General features: G+C 33.3%; 2 protein-coding genes across 6 annotated transcripts in view; one reads left to right on the forward strand and one right to left on the reverse strand.

The window, feature by feature from the left end:
* Positions 1–1,371: 1,371 nt before the first annotated feature.
* On the reverse strand, positions 1,372–11,956 carry prom (prominin). Of its 4 annotated transcripts, XM_065314481.1 has the most exons (19): positions 11,529–11,956; positions 10,808–11,091; positions 10,554–10,609; positions 7,364–7,620; positions 7,086–7,282; positions 6,827–6,922; positions 6,548–6,750; positions 6,359–6,497; positions 5,988–6,158; positions 5,601–5,919; positions 5,021–5,540; positions 4,795–4,953; positions 4,343–4,485; positions 4,230–4,289; positions 3,835–3,888; positions 3,550–3,588; positions 3,247–3,285; positions 2,906–2,971; positions 1,372–2,849 (listed from the first exon to the last, which is right to left on the reverse strand). In XM_065314481.1, exons 1-19 carry the CDS (start codon positions 11,909–11,911, stop codon positions 2,795–2,797), a joined length of 3,240 nt encoding a protein of 1,079 aa, XP_065170553.1. In that variant the 5' UTR covers positions 11,912–11,956; the 3' UTR covers positions 1,372–2,794. The 4 variants fall into 4 exon arrangements, 3 of the variants coding, with proteins under 3 accessions (XP_065170553.1, XP_065170555.1, XP_065170554.1); XM_065314483.1 differs by lacking the exon at positions 3,835–3,888; XM_065314482.1 differs by lacking the exon at positions 3,550–3,588.
* A 3,026-nt stretch (positions 11,957–14,982) lies between these two features.
* The window catches only part of LOC135801399 (trace amine-associated receptor 9), a 39,977-nt gene continuing 36,330 nt past the window's right edge, over positions 14,983–18,629 (forward strand). Inside the window, exon 1 of one of the 2 annotated variants that reach the window (XM_065314873.1) lies at positions 14,983–15,251. The gene's annotated coding sequence lies outside the window, so the exon portion shown is untranslated. The remainder of the gene's footprint in view (positions 15,252–18,629) is intronic. The other variant, XM_065314872.1, reaches the window with a different exon arrangement.

The following is an 18,629-nucleotide window of genomic DNA, read 5'->3' on the forward strand; positions in this document are numbered from 1 at the left end:
GGTTGCCTACAAACATTAAAATTTTCATAAAAAAGCAAGAAAAAATGAAAAATTATGATCTTGAGGTTAAAATTCATCATAACTCAAAAACGGCAATAGATAAATGAAAAATTCTTTTTTTAACTAAAAGATAATTAAATTTTACATTACACTATGAAAAAATAAAGTTGAAATCATAATTAGTTTACTTTTAATTATAAAAACTAAAATAAACTTGTTAAAAACTAAAAATATCAACTTTCCAACATAAAATTACAACAAATAATTATTCTGAACTAAATTTCATTCGTGACCTCGCCATAATAGCGCATTGATCTTGAATTTCTTTGCGTCAACAAATTTATCGACTTTTGTTGAATCTAACCGATTGAAACTGATTGTACCACGTTGCAACCTTGTCAAATGTCAAAGAGAGCATTTTATTTATGCATCCAAGTCATTTCGATACGATCACACGCGTGTTTATAAATGTCACAATAATTCGCAACTTATTGCGAATTGTGCGAATCGTCCAAAGCCGGTTTTTCGTGCGTGTGATGCAGTGCAGTGCGTTGCTGTGCGGTAATTTATAATTATGGAAAATTACGTCGAGTGGTGTGCGTGTTGTTCTTCTCGTACTACTGCTTCTACGCTCTTAGCTCGAGTAGCGAGTTTGGGTGCGTCCGACAATGGCCCAATTCCAATTCGATTTTTGGTGAATCACGGACACAAACACATGGAAAACACACGTAAGTACACAAAACAATTAATAGATTACTTCCGTTGGGTGGATAAACAAGAAAATAGTGAATATTAAGGTTAATACCGGTATTTCGGTGAAAATACCGGTTTTGGGAACAAAATATTAATATACTGGTTTATATTGTATAAAAAAGTAAATAAAAAGTTAATTTTTGAAAAAATACCGGTATACCGGTATTAATACCGGTATTTTGGTAGAAAAATACCGGTTAACCGGTATTTGTACCGGTATTTTTTTTCCTAGGATAAATTACAAATAATATTTAATTCAAAAATTTGGAATTGATAATAAAAATACCGGTATTTTGATATTATTACCGGTTTTTATTGAAAAAACACCGATTTATCAATTTTAATACCGATATTTAACACTTCTAGTGTAAATACACTTAGTAAATGACATCTGCTTTAAGGTTATGTCTTCTACCACAAGAAAGAACCCACAAAAACCATAAAACACTCTGTATAATAAAAAATATGAATAAATTCGAGTGTCGATGGTCGATGACAATGCTATTTAAGCAATTTGACACGTCGCGAATATTAATTCAACAATGCTATTATTACGTGTACACATGTACCTACACTGCGATGATTATTCAATAGTATAACACGGCAGATGTGATCGAAACCGTTCCAAAACCATTCGGTGTTGTGTAATTTTTATTACAGATACAAATTTAATGTATTCATACATGCATAAGAGTAGGTAATATACGTGTTACAATTGTCAAAACCCTAATTTTAATATTACACTAATAATTTACTTGTTATTTTACTTTTATTTAATAAAAATAGATGTTAATTGAGGTTAAGTTGATGTTTGTATGGTTATGTATGATTTAAAGTCGATTAACGCAAATTGGCTTTGTGAAGACTATAATTATCAAGACTTAAATCAAATACAAAATTTGATTTTTTGTTGGTTATGTGGTATTTTTAACCTAACTTTCTGCAATTTAATTTGTTCTGTTAATATCAATCGGTGCTTTGATAGATAGTACTGTTGGTTGCCTACAAACATTAAAATGTTAGTAAAAAAGCACGAAAAATGTGAAAAAATTATGATTTTGAGGTTAAAATTCATTGTAACTTTTGAGGGGTGGCGATAAATGAAAAATTCTTTTGCAGAATTAAAGATAATTAAATTTTAGATCAGTATGTGGGAAGATAATGTCGAAATTTTAATTAGTTTGGTATTAATTAACGAAAAACTAAAATAACTTTGAAAACACGAAATTATTGAAATAAATGATTAAAATTAGAATTTTTCTTGGTTATGTGGTACTTTTAACCTAACTTTCTATAGTTTAATTTATTCTATAAAAACCAATTAGTGTTCTGACCGTTAGTACTGCTGGTTGCCTACAAACATTTTAATAAAAAAGCAAGAAAAAATAAAAAAAAATATGATTTTGAGGTTAAAATTCATCATAATTCATCATTCGGTGTAATATATGTGTTACAATTGTCAACACCCTAATTTTAATATTACACTAATAATTTACTCGTTATTTTACTTTTATTTAATAAAAATAGATGTTAATTGAGGTTAAGTTGATGTTTGTATGGTTATGTACGATTTAAAGTCGATTAACGCAAATTGGTTTTGTGTAGACTATAATTATCAAGACTTAAATCAAATACGCTTAATAGCATATTAAGTTTCGGTAGAATTTGAAGTTGAAGTTGAAACTAGTTTTCGTCTGCCCTCAAAACTTTGGGGCGCGTGAGTATAATATTCCTATAAATCGGATTGCGCAAAATCAAATCCAATTATTACGTCATTATTACTATTATACAGTGAATCAAATGATTTTAATCAAAAATAAAAAAAGTAAAACAAAATGGCGTCTTTTAAATTTACGAAATAAATTGCTTTTCGTTGTTGCGTCTACGAATTTCAATCAAAAACAAACACAAACACAATCATCTTTAAAAGTTGTTTAAAGTATTCAGATACAGTCGAAAATGTTTCCCAGCGGAGACGAAAATGAGCCCGGAGGCTGTTGTTTAAGTTAAGACATTTAATTGCCTCGTTGTCCTACCGTAATTAGATCCAACGACGCGTTGACGACAACGCCGGCGACACTTCTCTATGAGTGTCTCTGAATGAAACGAAAATTAGCATTTTTGTTGGGTTATGTTGTATTTATAGTCTAACCTGTCTACAGACCAATTTGTTCTGTCAAAACCAATCGGGGTTCTGATGGTTAGCACGTCTGGTTGCCTATAAACATAAAAAATCAAGAAAATTGTAAAATTTTCATGAATTTGAAGTTAAAATTTGTTATAACTCGAAAATGGTTAGAGATAAATCAAAAATTCTTTTGTAAAATACAAGATAATTAAATTTTACAATAGAATATGAAAAGATAATGTTAAAATTATGTTTAGTTTAGTTTTAATTAACGAAAAACTAAAATTACCGTTAAAAACCTCAAAAAATTAGTTTTTCCTCAAAATTTAAATAAAAAACCCAAAAATCTAAAAAATAATATTTACCTAGGCGGTGGAGGCTGTAAATACGTGTCGTGAGATTGCCTATAAACAAAAAATCATAAAATTTAATTTTTTTCAAGTCAAAATTCATCATAATTTGAAAATTTACGTGAATTTGAAGTTAAAATTCTTTATAACTCGAAAATGGTTATAGATAAATCAAAAATTCTTTCACAAACTTAAAGATAATTAAATTCTCCATCAAACTATAAAAAATAACCTAAAAATCATAATTAGTTTACTTTTAATTAACAAAAAACTAAAATAATAAAAAAAAACCGCAAAAATCAACAAAATAATATTTACCTAGGTGGTGTCGGAGGTAAATACGCGTCATGAGATTGCCTACAGACATAAAATAATAAAATTCACATTTATCCGCACAACAATAGCAAAAATCAGATAACGAACACAAAAAATTCGCCGAAATGAGGTGTAGATCCGATAAAATTACGCAATATGCATGTCATGACATGTATAAATATATAATATACATTTTAACCGTGTTGTGTTATTGCTCTGTGTGTGAGTGTTCGAGTTTTCGATTTCATTCAGTCTTGGGTTGGGTTTCTCGTGTGTCTCGATAATTACCTCGGGCTCACCCATACGCTTTCTTCTAGATCACGGACGATCGTGTCTGGTGATCTACCGCACACACAATTCACACACAAATTAATATTAATCACATTTGAGGTTATGTAGTCTAATGAAACATAACATAACCTTGATTTCAACTAATTTTTGATGATATTGATGAAATGCTGATTAATTCTGTTCTATATTTAATCAGCTGCGATTGACATTCGTTAATAATGTATTAAATCGCTAATCGCCGAAAATGTCAACAGTCGAATTATAATTTCGACGAAATTAGCGCGCGCGCTTGAAATCTATTCATGTGAATTCATTAATTAATTATGCGCCCTGGTTTAATTGATTTCGATTATGTACATTATCAAACGGTCAAACTATTTGTGGTGATTTACCCAGCACGTGGTGTTTGCCAATTTTGTGGATTTTGATGGATTAATTCCTCGGAAACACTTCTACAACCAATAAATATATTATTTCGTGTATTGTGTGTTGCCTATATACAAACCTGTGTAATAAAACACTAGAATTTCGTATTCTTTCGCCTACGTCTTCATTTCTCTCGCGGAAACTGCGTATTATACCCCAGAGAACAGGTTGTAGCAACAGCAGTATAAGAATTGATAAATAACACCCGAATGATAATGCATTCTGTGAAAAAAAAAGAAGAAAACAATAAAAATGAAAAAATGACAGTTTAGTATAGTATGATGTACGAGTATTATAAGTTGCCTACATTACCGTGAATAATCAAAATTAAATTGAAAATGATGCCGCGCGTTGGACAATACGTTTTGTTCTTGACTTTTCGATGAAAAGGTGGCACGGATCGTTGCGTCGAACAAACACACACACACAAATAGCGAGGGGAGAGAAAAACGCGGCGCGCAGCGATGACGCCGACACTACATACCCAGCAGGGGGGAGCAAGCGTGTGCAAAAACCGACGAAGAAACTCACAATGCCGTCGACGCATCCATCACACAGCGTCACCCTGATCGCGGCGAATATGCGCCATAATGGGCCAGTTTTTGCCGTCCGATGTTTGATCTCGTACAGGACGTTCGCACGAAACTGCGCCAGATAATCTTCCAATCTGTTGGTGTAATTTACTACGTGCTGCAGGCAAAAAACAACCCTGAATCACACAACCCACACACAACTATAGGCAACCCAATTGTCTTACATGCTTTGAAATACTCTCCAGTTCGAAATTCATCGATTGTTGAAACTTCGTCAGATTCACCAATACTTGCTCAGCACGTTTGACCAGCGGTTTTAACAATACATCCAACGCAGTAATATGATAGATAAGCCGATCCTGCACGTCGTTGAGCTGCTTGTACTCGTTATCGACAATGTCGCGCAGCTTATAGGTTAGATTCTCGAGGCGTCCCTTGGTGCGCACGTCGCGCACATGTTTCGCAATGGCGTAGAGCTGATCCAACAATGAGTGCAAGTCTCTACCGACAGGGGGACGCGCAGCGCGTGTGCGATGCAGCGTCAGATTCACGCCGCCGGCATTTGTAAAATCCAACAGGGAGTTCTCCAACGCGGGTGAAAGGATCTTCAACTCACGCTGCACGCGGATTCTTTCGAGTGCGACACGTACGTCCGACCAACGCGAGAAATCCGTCAACGCGTCGATGTCCAGGAGCGATTTTAAATTGAACGCTTTGTAGACTGTCTTGTTATTCTCCGCTGCCCTGCGGGCAGAGATAGGCAACCCAAATAGCTTGTTATTTTTATTCACATCTTAATAATACCTTAACACATCCGCAACTCTTATTGTTTCGTTTAAATTTAGTTTAATTTGTATTAAACTACCATTTGGACTAAAAACACCGCCATTATCAACTAATCCAGTGATTATTTCATAATTTGGTTGATATAATGGCCGACAGATGAATGTTTCGCCATGTACGCCTAATAACAACATGGCGGTTGCTTGTAACCATGATAAAATGACAGCAATGGCCGCCAGTGATGCTCCAAGGATGGCAAATGATATTTTTGTTTGTGTACAACAACATGGCGTGCCACAGAGGAGTAACATCCATGTTATGAAGAGAATTATAACCAAAACTGTCAAAAATAATTTTTTAAAATTAAATTGAGGTTAGGTTAGGTTAATATTGAATTATATGCATTACCGAATGTAAGTAGATAACGCCACATCTCCCAGGAGGCGATAACAGCGCGATACGGTGTAAAAGCATCACCGCCGCGTTTTATGGACGTTATCAACGACCTTGAAGTGTCCTCTAATACTCGCAACTGCTTGTGGATGTCAGTACGATGCCGATCCAATGCTGTTCTTATCGCTAAGTGATTCAGAAACAAAAAAAAACAAAAAGAATGAAAAGTCTGGAAAACATCATGAAATTACGCCATTTTGTTTTGTTTCTTATGAAATTTTTCTTAAAATTAGGTTAGAGTTCATTTTTACTATAGGCAACCCAATAAACATGTTTATTTTATGTTTTTAGAGGTTAAACTTATAAAAAACTGAAAAATCGAATACCTGCACGTGGTTCATGCGTTTCCAGCGCTATCTTGCGGCCGATATCTTGATAATTCATTTCTGCTTCATGCAAAGATGAATTGAAGTGTGTTTGAGTCGAAATCCCATTGAGATATATTAATTTCCCGTCAGCATTCAACTATATGTACAATTAAGTGACTATAGGCAACCATATGAACATGTTTTTACCTCTTTGACATCCAAAGTGACAACCAAACCGTTTTCGGTGATAGTTTCGCATAAAACTCCATCGCGTTCAGCGCAAACCTGACGAATATTACGGACAAGCGGTATGAGATCATCCAGACGTCGTTGGAGTCGACTGGAGGCCTCCGCCGCCTCCACACATACGCTTTTTATCGCTGTGACTGTTTTCGATATTTCTATACTGTCTGCAACCCAAGTTACACACAAATGGAAACAAATATTGTATACAAACAGAAATAAAAAGTTTTTTTTATTTTTTACCTTGTTGAATAAGTTTCAAAGACTGAAACGTGCTTTCGAGGTTATAGAACTCGCCGAATGTGTTCTTGATTGGTTTGCCGAGTAAATTTTCCGCGTCTATAAACACAGAGAGAGAAAAATAAAATTTTTGTTTTTTGGGTTGCCTATGTTTTATGAGGATAGTAGTGTAGTATAGATATTAGATATTGGATGAAAATTAATGTTGAAACTAATGAGTGCGTAATTAATTGCGCATCCGGTATTGGGGGCGGCTATATACCTTGTAAATCCTTATCAATAGCATCGAGCGCAATCTCCAGCGAGGCGGCCGTCACGAACGCAATCTGCATCTCGCTGTTGCGCGCAAAACGTTCAACATCCTCGAACGCCACCGCCGCCCGGCCGCCGGCAGTGGAGGCGGTATGGATCGATCGGTTTGCTTGCTCGCTGCCAGCCAGTATTAGACCCAAGCTTCCGCTGCATGTTCGATTTTTTAATTCGATTGTAATTAATTTTGATTTGCAATTTTCATCGATAGGCAACCAAATTAACACTTACATTAGAAGTATTAGTAAAATGTTGAGGATGAGTGTGTGGCATGTGTTTTGTAGGTGATGGTGGTGGTTGTGGTTGTCGTGGAGGCGGCGCAGGTTGTCGGCGTGCTCGAGGCTGGACGCCGACGAATGATTCTCGAGACGCTGCAGAAATTTTCGCCGCCGGCAGCAGATCTCGACGAGTGTCGTGTACGGCACGTAGACGGCGGCAATCAGCCAAGATACCGACCATAATACTAGCAGGATTTCCATTTTTGTTGCCTAAAATGAAAAAAATTAAAAATTTGATTTTTTTTTTGATTTTTTGCAGAAAAAGTGAGAAAAATTATTTTTAAAAGAAATTTCTTGAAACACTTTGTATATTTATATCTGCGCTTAGATACTGACTACTCAAAATGCAAAAATCTCAAAATTTTGGAAAAATATTTAAATTTTTGTTATTAAAACGGAAAAAATTTTTTTTTAAAGAAATTTCTTTGAACACTTTGTATATTAATACTTAACCTAAGATACCGACCCCCAAAATACAAAAACCTCATATTTTACCAAAATATTTCAATTTTTCCTTGAAATCAGCTAAAAAATGACTTTTTTCTTAATTTCTTTGAACACTTTGTATATTTATACCTAACTTAAGATACCGGCCATCCAAATTTCAAAAAAAATTAAATTTTATCAAATTATTTCAATTTTTGCTTTAAAACAGCTGAAAATCTTTTTTGTGGATTTCTTTGAACACAGTGTATATTTGTAACTGAGTAGCTGTTGGAAACGTTAAAAGCGAATCGAAAAGCCAAAGAATGAAAAAGATCGCTTTATCAATGTTAACATAATCGACCTCGCACGCGATGCGAACGAAATCGAACGCGAACGCAAAACCAGGTCGGAAGAACAGTTAAAAGAAGACAGAAAGAAAAAAAAAAAGAAAACGAGGAAAATCCCCGACACAAAAAAGATTCGCTCAGTTAACGATAGCAAAATCCCGCTTTAGAAAAACCAAGAACATCGTCAAAACATTAAAAATTAATATTTTACTAAAGACACATTGTATATAAATAATAAAAATAGAAGTTTTGAAGGTTATGATGTCAGTTATCATGGAATTGATAACATTTTAAGCGTTTTGGGGATTAAAAATATGTGAATCGGTGAAAACTTCATAAACCGGAAAACCGGAAAACAGGAAAATTGTTAATTGATTAAAGAAATAAAAATCTCAAATGAAAAAAAAACCGAAAACAGCGTCAAAATATTAAAAATTAAAAATTTTCACAAACACTTTGTATATAAATACATAAAAAAACAAGTTTTTAACTTTATGTTATCACTTATCATAGAATTGATAACATTTTAAGTATTTCAGTCGTTAAAAGTATGGGAATCACTAAAAACTTTCCAAACCGGAAAACCGGAAAACCGGAAAATGTCAATTGATTATCAATATCAAAATCTTGCATTAAAATAACCGAAAAGCGTGTCAAAACCTAAAAAATAAAAATTTTTCCGAAACACTTTGTATATAAAAACAAAAAAATCAAGTTTTTAACTTTATATTATCAGTTATCACTGAATTGATAACATTTTAAGCATTTCAGTCGTTAAAAGTATGCGAATCACTAAAAACTTTCCAAATCGGAAAACCGGAAAACCGGAAAATTGCCAATTGATTATCCCCGAATGTCGTAAAATCGTAATCGTAACACGTAATGAAGTTTTAACCACTTAATGATGATCCGTTTCAGCACTGATTATAAATTTTATACCAAGTGTTACAAAAATATAAAAACTATTTTTAAAGTTAAATTTTATTTTAAATAAAATTTGTTGTGAATTAAATTTAAATAAGTTTTATTTTATGCGGCATTTTATTGTTGCGGTATATTGGGTTGCCTACTTTGCATTATTTAAGCTTTCTTTTTATTTCCGGCGCTCGTTCACGGCGTACCTCGCCGTTTTACATCTAATAAACATGACGCTTTCGTAAACTTTTCCAATTTGTTTGCCACTGTGCCACAGCCACGGCGTCGTTTTCCGGTCCCTTCCGCGCGCCAGTTATCCTTATTCAGTTATTCAGTTTAGTGCACATACAATTAAAATCGCACTAAACTTTTCACCACAATTTTTTATCTTTATCACAAACTTTTTGTAAACTTTTTTCATTTTTCAGATTTATTCCGTTTTCTTGACCGATGTAATTTTAATGTAACTAACCAGCCCTAAACATTGACGTAGGTTTAAGGCGCTTTGAGTGAAAATTGTTACGCGGAGAGGAAAATGAGAAAGATGAAAAATATGTAAAGAAGGGGTGCGAGAGAGGGGAGTACAGGGTGTAGGGTAGTACTACTACTCTTCTAAGAGAGGAGTAATGGTAGTGGGGGTGAAGGGATGGGGTGAAGTAGAAAAATTCGTGGGCATTAAAAATCAGTCGAAAGTTTCATATTTCAAGAGAGTTTCGTGCATCAAGTTACGCCGAGGAGTTTTCCATTTTTTCTACTTGAAGAATTTTAATGTGGAAGGGAAAAAATGGCCGACATTTTGTGTTTTTTTTAGCGGAGTGATTTAAAATAATAAATAAATTGAGGAAAAGTTATCAATCAAAAGTTTTATAAGGTTTTAATAAATATTTAGGTTGGAAAGGCATAAAAATGTGTTTTTAGTCATAAATAGCTGAAAAGTGAGGTTAAGTTTGGTTTTTATGGTAAAATTTGTACTTTTTGTAAGTAGCGCCATCTACTTTTGGCAAATGAAACTAAATTTGAAGTTTTTAATTAATATTTTTATAGAATAAAACCTGAAAATTAGTTTTTACTCATAAATTATTGAAAAATGAGGTTAAGTTTGGTTTTTGATGGTAAAATTTGTTGTTTATGTAAGTGTCGCCATCTATGGTTATTGAATGCAAGTAAATTTATACTTTTTCATAGATATTTTCATTGAAAAAGAGCTGAAAATTAATTTTTACTAAGAAATAACAAGTTTTTTTTACTAATTTTGATTTATTTTATAAAATTTGATTGTTTTCTTAGTGGCGCCACCTATGAATTGGAAACTAAACTACATTTAATTTTTATTGTCTTGTATAATGTAGAATATATAGAAAATACATTTGTGAAAGGTTATATGCTGAAAAAACACCCGAATGACCCGGAAAATGCTGGAAAATGTCGGAAAATGTGGAAACACGCAACATTTACCTGAAGTAAAAGCCCATGGAAAGAGAGACGACCTTGAACGGCTTCCCTCAATGTTTCTATTACAAAAAACATACAAAAAAACAAATAAAAATAAAATTAAATATAAATTATGCAACCAAACATACATTACCTATTTACATCTGTATGTTGGGTTGCATATAGTATTATATTTATTTCTACAGTTATACATCTCTGGATGAATTTATTAAATTATTTATTTATTTATTTATTTATTTATTTCGTTATGTATTTACCTAATGGGAATGCAACCGGCTGTAAACAACCGAGAATAACCGAGAAGGCCGAAAGGGGCAGCGCGGGGCCATCAGTTGGCGGATCGACGTCCAGCAGAATACGTTCGCCAACTGGCGCTGCCGGAAAGTGCAATTTTTGCGCGCTGCTCGCCGCCGCGGTGCCATCAATTGCCTTGCCGCCCCCGACACGTCCATCACCGATAGTTGCAGTGTTTGTAGCTACAGCAGTTGCATTTTCGATGATTTTCTTTGTATTATCAGATGTGGTCATATTTTTCGTATTTCTAAAATTTAAAAAATTAAAAAAATTGAATTTTGGATAAAAAACCGGTTTTTCGGTATTTTCAAAACCTGTATTTATAAAAATAGTGAAAGTTGGTATACTGGTATATATAAAAGCAGTATTTTTCAAAAAAATACCGGTTTTTGATTAAAAAAAATACCGGTATACCGGTATTAATACCGGTATTTCGGTTAATCGATATTTTTGGTATCAAAATATTAATATATTGGTATATATCGCATTGAAAAATATCGATATTTGAAAGAAAAAATACCGGTTAACCGAAACACCGGTATTAATACCGGTTAACCGGTATTTAAAAAAAATTAAAATATTTTTTATACCGGTAAAAATCAATAAAAATACCGGTATTTAAACAACAACAACAAAAAAATACCGGTTAACCGGTATTTCTCACCCTACAAAATAAACACTCACAGTTTTTTGTTGTCATCGCCATTTTCAATATTCCTGACCTTCCGCCCCAATGCAAATTCTCGCATCGTTTCCATATCAATATCAATATCAATATCCATAACCTCAATAGCATTGCGCGCATCATCATCATGGCCGCCATTTTCCCCAACACTATCACCACTACAACTACCACTCGCACATTTTACGACCTCTGCGGCGCCCGGAATTTGCTTCGTTATTGCACTTTCGACAGTTTTAACATCGTTCAAACTTTTCACTATCCACGCACCTGAAGAAGTGAGGTTAAGTTTCTGATTTCCCTCCTCACTATACTCATATCTATGAGTATACACAACCGACAATCGTATAAACAAGAGTATTAAACGGAAATTTACAACCGCCATATTATTTTTGGTAAACTTTTAAACTTTTATCATTTTCGGTCGAGTGCGATGAGCAAACTGAATTTTCTGTTTGAGAAATTCAAACGTTATTGTATTAGTGCTCTACTAACCTGCACTTCACGGGCTTCATCGACATTTATACCAGGTGTATCGCGTGTGTAATTTGATTTTGACCTTTTGACTTTCATCAAATATTAAAATTGGTTTTAGGTGGTTTCTTAGCAATAAAAAATAAATAAAAATAAGAATTTTATGTAACACCCTGTATATCATGCCCTAATACTCATGATTTTTTCATTTACAATCCAATTAATTTAATTTTTCACATTTTATTGTGTTAATTATACAGAGTGTTCCTGAAAACAAATTATTTCTATGTTTTTATGTAACACCCTGTGTATCCTGCCCTAAAACACGTGATTTTCTTCACTTACAGTGAAAATAATTTTATTTTTATGTTTTTTTTGTGTTAATTATACAGACTGTTCCTAAAACCACATATTAATTTAATTTTTATGTAACACCCTGTATATCCTGCCCTAGTACTACTGATTTTCAGTTATATCCAATTCATTTAATTTTTATGTTTTTTTATGTAAATTATACAGAGTGTCCTTAAAATACCAAGATAATTAAATTTTTGTGAAACACCCTGTGTATCCTACCCTAATTTTACAATTTTTTTTACTTATAGTTCATTAAATTTAATTTTTAACATGCAAATTATACAGTGTGTCCAAAAATAACAGATTTTAAAAAGCAACACCCTGTATATCCTGCCCTAATACTTGGGATTTTCTTGACTTACAATCGAAATAATTTAATTTTTAAATTTTTCTCGTGTTTCTCATACAGTGCTACATCCTTACAATAAAACTACGTCCTTAAAATAACAAATTATTAAAAATTTCTTGTAACACCCTGTATATCCTGCCCTAATACTCATGATTTTTTCATTTACAATCCAATTAATTTAATTTTTACATTTTTATTGTGTTAATTGTACAGAGTGTTCCCAAAACATATTATTTCAATGTTTTTATGCAACACCCAGTGTATACACACCATGTATACACCTAAAAGTCTGAAATAACTTATTTAATTTTATTTCTTTGAGATTAAAAATTACTTTTAGTTTTAAAAAATGCACAAAGCAAGGCGTTGAGTTTATTTCTCATTCAACGAGTGAGTTTTTGGTCTAACACAGCTCGAGCATGCAATTTTAATCCGTATTTACGATTCTCCAAAGTCTCCTTCGTAGATATACTCAAGAGATACTTTTTTGCGTTGTTTTTTACATCTTCGAGTAGTTATTATCTTTGGGTGTGACCGCAAGCGTGCTCAAACTCTAAATTGTACATTACTCTATTTATTTTCACCTCAACGTAGAGCTAGGCAACCAAGCATACAGAAAAAACTCAAATGATCTAATTATGTGCTCTGTGACTCGTGACATTCGATTTCGCTGAATCTGTTTCTCTATTTCTACGAAATTCGTGATTTTCTACTGAAATCTAATATTCACGTGTCAAAATACATACAACCCATTCAATAACTCACTAATTTATTAATATTATCATTTTATTTAGTTGAAATAAGTCTATTTTTAATGTTTTTATGTAAAAATAAAGAAATAAAAAGAAATTAATGAATTTTTATGTTAACATAGGCAACTTGTGTTACATCTTACGCAGCACAGCACTAGAATGACGCGCGTCATTCACGTCACGTCACAAATTAGTTCGGGAACATTCGTGAAACAATCGTGAAACATTCGTGGAACATGATTAACCGTGAACTACTCCAACAGTTTCTTCACATCAACTCGTAGTGCGAATTTATTAACAAACACTCCCGAGACCCCCACACGCATCACTTCGTGAAGTACCACGTGACTACAAAATGAATCACTTCAACACCAATCCGTCAAACCAAAGCAAATAAAATATAACGTGTATACTTGGTTGCATATATAATTTCTGAATTAGTATGGCTTGCAGTACATGAAACTATCTCGGAAGCAATTGAAATAAATTTGTTGCATGATACGTTTGCGTGGTAATTCATGCGGAAACGTTTCATAGAGAGACGTCGAGCGTCTTAAACGACTGAATTGTTCCTTCGCTGGGTGTGCGTCGTTGTTACGTTCGTTGTTTTGTCGAAATTCATGCGGAAGCGCACGTCTTAACTCGAGTATCACGAGGGATGACGCCACGTTATGAGCATTTCATGAAGATGAAGTGATATTAATTATTTCCTCAGCATCAATCATCCGGAAAAAATTATTATTTTGTTATTTTACGGACACAGTGTATAATTATAAGAAGAAAAATGAAAAAATTGAAAAATTAAATTATTTGGGTTGAAAATGAAGAAAATCAGTTGTAATAGGGCAGGATACACAGGGTGTTACATAAATATTTAATTAATTTAATATTTTAGGAACACTTTGTATAATTAAGACGATAAAAACATAGATATTAAATTATTTCGACTGTAAATGAAGAAAAACACGAGTTTTAGGGTATACATGGTTGCCTACATTAAAATAAACTCAATTCTGTTTGTTTTATAGAATTTTATTCATTTTATACATTTTATATTATTAAAAACATTATTTAATAAACTTATAATAAATATAACAACGATTTGTAGTGAATATATGCGTTTTTATCTTTTATCTGTCATCGTGACTTGTTCCCATCGTATATTAACTCCGCACGCGCCGAACACTCGCGAACCCTCCCGAACATCTTTGTTCCCAGCTACGCGCAGCGAAACACCGAACTAAAACAAAAAACGCAAAGAAAACGTAGCGAATCGAAACGAAACACACGCCAGCCACTTATTCTTATCCTTTGTACATCCTGACACTAACATACACCATCACACAGCAACGAATTTGAATAAAATCCAAGTCAGGCAACTGTATGCAACCATACATACACATACACATCTCAACAAACAAGTTAACTCGACACACATTTTTAGGTTAGACGAGCGCGAATGAGATGTGAGTCGGCGTGAGTGTGCACTTTGTAGATCCAGCAGGCGTACAACATCAGCAGCGGTTCAGTTGCGCGCAGCATCTCGTCCTCGAAGGACGCGTGAGTGTCTCGCCGCCGACCACCGCCGACCGCCGCCGCCGCGAATCTCGAACTTTCTCATCATTCACACCGCAATGACCATTAACCACACATTTCATGTTAAGCACGAACAATAAAGTTTTGTTGAGCATATACAGGGCGGTAAAGTAATAACACAGTGAACAAAATTGAAATTAATCAATTATAGTGAATTTGGTGAATTATTACGTGTAGAGGAGAGATTGTTATGAATGGTGAGTAGAATATTTTAGAATGTTTTATTTAATTATGTGTCACTTGCGCTCAATTTCGGGTGTACATTAATTAGTCCCGAATGTGAATTAATTAATTACATACCCTCTTATCTGCTTGGAATAATGCGGTGTGTGGAGCATCAAAGAATAGCAGGGATCAAATATCTTTATTCGGGGAAGAATTCTATTGATAGGAATTCGTTTGATGTTTTCTTAAGTTTTAAATTAAATTATTTGAAGTTTTTCTTGATTTTTATAAAAATACCGGTTAACCGGTTTTAATACCGGTTTTATGAATGCCGATTTTTATACCTGTTTTTTTTATTTGTATTTTTTAAATATTATTTTTAATTTCATGAAAAAAAAAACCGGTTAACCGGTTTTCTAAATACCGGTTTTTCCAACACCGATTTTTTCAAATACCGGTATTTTTTTAATTTCAATTTTTTTAAATGTTTTTATAAAATTTATGAAATAGTTTTTCTTAAAACCGGTTTTTTACGGGTTATTTTTTTAAATACCGGTTTTTCAACTTTTGACACTTGGCATTTGTCATCCCACATTCTCCCTTACATTGTTAGTGAGTAGTGAGTAGTTTAACTTGATAATACGATATTCCTACCCACTGGTGCTCATTGATGCAAGATAACGCAGTTAACTATTCAGTGCGCATGCGCCGGATAACCATGGTCGCCAAAACTATGTTTTGATTAGCGTGTTAGACTGCAACTGCTGTTGCACTAAAACGTCATTTAATTATGTTTAACTAAACGTTTAACAATCTAAACATTCACTAGACAACCCACAATACTTATTTAGTCACTACTAAACTGTAGGCAACCAACATTGCATTTATTTTGTTTTATTTTCTCTGCGCGCTTTGTGACTGTCCACTTCGACCCGCAGCAGCTCTGCTTTTATGTGGAGACATTTTAGAGCGACCACTGTCCTGCGGGTTGTGGCATCTCGAATATTTTATACAGAGTGTTGTGTTGAGTTGGGTGGGATGCAGAGTGAGATATTAATTTTAGTTTTAGTTGTGTTTTGTTAAACAGAGTGTATGTGAATTAGATTGGGGAAGATGACGGTGGTGTGGTCGCAGTGTTGGGATGTGCTTGATGTCCAGTGTCCAGCATTCAATGCGAAATGTCCTTTGACTAGTGGAAAGTGGAAATCGGCACGTCTGCGGTTTTCCCGTTTTGTGTTAGCTGTTAGATACGCACAATGTGCTTTTAGGTTAGGTTTTATAGTTTTAGATATCATTTTGGAAATACCGGTTTTTGTATATACGAGTATTATATAGGTATATCTTGAAAATTTGTTTTTTATAGTTTTCTTTAGGTTAATTTTGACTTTTGAAAAAATACCGGTTTTTATACCGATTTTAATACCGGTATTTTTTATACACATTTTTTATTTTTATCTATAAAGTAGGTTTTTTATATTTTTCTTGGTATATAAACTTATTTTTTAAAATACCGGTTTTAATACCGATTTTATACCGGTTAAATATCGGTTTTTATACCGGTATTTTTATTTTTTATGTTTTTATACAGTTTCTTTAATTTTAGACAATATTTAAAAAAATACCGGTTTTTGACCTATTTTAATACCGGTATTTTCATATTTTTCATCCCAAAAATAGATTTTTTGTACTAATTACTAAATAACTCATAAACAAACAGAGATAAATTAATAATTCCTTCAAAAATTGATTCTTTGATAAATTCTTTATCTAATTATCTTAAAACTTTGCATTTATCATTATTATATACAGAGTAATCTCGAAAAAATCAAAAATTTAAAATATTTATATTCACATTATGTTTTATAACCTCAAAATGCTTACAAATTGCGCACCTATACTTCCAAATCGTCTTTATTCATCTGTGAACAATTATACCCAGTTATTTTTGTTTCTTTTCATGCAATTTCATATTTTTTATTTATGTTTAAAGCATTCACTGTATGACTGGTTGAATGCATCTGTTGAAATCAGCGCGCTTTGTTTTTATTCATTCCGCACATTCAAAAACCAAACAAAACTCCCTACAACAGCTGCATTTTAACGTTTTACTCCGAAAATTCGCAACCCACTGAACACACTGAGTCATTCATCCACATAATCCACACTCACGCGCTATAGGGAAGTCTATAGAGACGCCTATAGACAGTGTTTAATTTAAAATTAAACAATTTCTGTGTGGCTTTATTTTATTTAGTTGGCGCTTGGTCATTTTTTGGTCATTTCCAGCCAGTGGAGTCTATCTTCCTGCATCCAAAAAGGACCCGAGCGTATAAATTACGCACAGTGTCCGCCTCCTTCGGCTTCACGCCTCCTTTTTGTAGTTTTACTTGCATCCGAGTAGGGATATACAGTGGGGATGAGAATTTTGGAGTCAAAACCGGTATTTCGGTTAACCGGTATTTTTTTAATCAAGAAAAATATTGTTTTGAAAAATATTTATTTAAAAAAAATACCGGTTAACCGGTTTTAATACCGGTATTTGGCAGAAAAATACCGGTATACCGGTTTTTATACCGGTATTTTATATATTTTTTTGTATAAATCCTAATTAATTGCGTCATAAAAAATACCGGTTTTTCATAATACCGGTATACCGGTATTTTACCCCCAGTGTATTTAATAGTAATTTTAATGATTAAAAATTAAAACTATTTAACATAGACAACCCAAATTTCAATATAAAGTACTTTAAGTTGCCTATATTATACACAAATTTCATTTTTAATGATTTTTCACTTTGGACACATTGTATATTGGCAATATCACAACCTATATCTAAATCTAAATCCCGCGCCGATAGTGAACCGCTGCGCACACAAAGAACCACGAGCGAAAGGGCAGTAACACCATAGATATCGCCCGGATGCCCGGATGTGAGAATGTCTGTCTGTAAGGATGTGCGCCGCACAATGGCGACTCTCCTCCGACTGACCGATATCCAGCCATCTGGCGGGCACAATGTGCATTATTCTAAATAATATTTATAATCCAAAAAGCTTAAAGAAAGCGGGCGAGTCATAAAAAATGCGAGGCGGAAAGTTATCGTCCTTATAGTTTGTGTCTGTATGTAGTCTCGTAGTCCTTGGGGTTTATATAATGCAGATGACGTTAATGTCTTCATAAAAACACGGACAAAAAGTAAATAAAAATGAATAGGGCATAAATCAAAGCGGAAAACTATAAAAAAACATATTTTAGGGATGAAAATATACATTGTGGATGAAAAATGAAAGAATACCAGTATAAAACCGGTATTAAAACCGGTATTTTTTGAAAATAGTATTTTACATCACAGAAATTTAAAAAAATACTTTAGAGATGATAATAGACCATGTGTATAAAAAATACCG

Source organism: Atheta coriaria, unplaced genomic scaffold (assembly GCF_025399875.1).
Source record: "Atheta coriaria isolate IRGN ID8LTWV9N9 unplaced genomic scaffold, Caltech_Dcor_3.1 hic_scaffold_10_pilon, whole genome shotgun sequence".
NCBI lineage: Eukaryota > Metazoa > Arthropoda > Insecta > Coleoptera > Staphylinidae > Dalotia > Dalotia coriaria.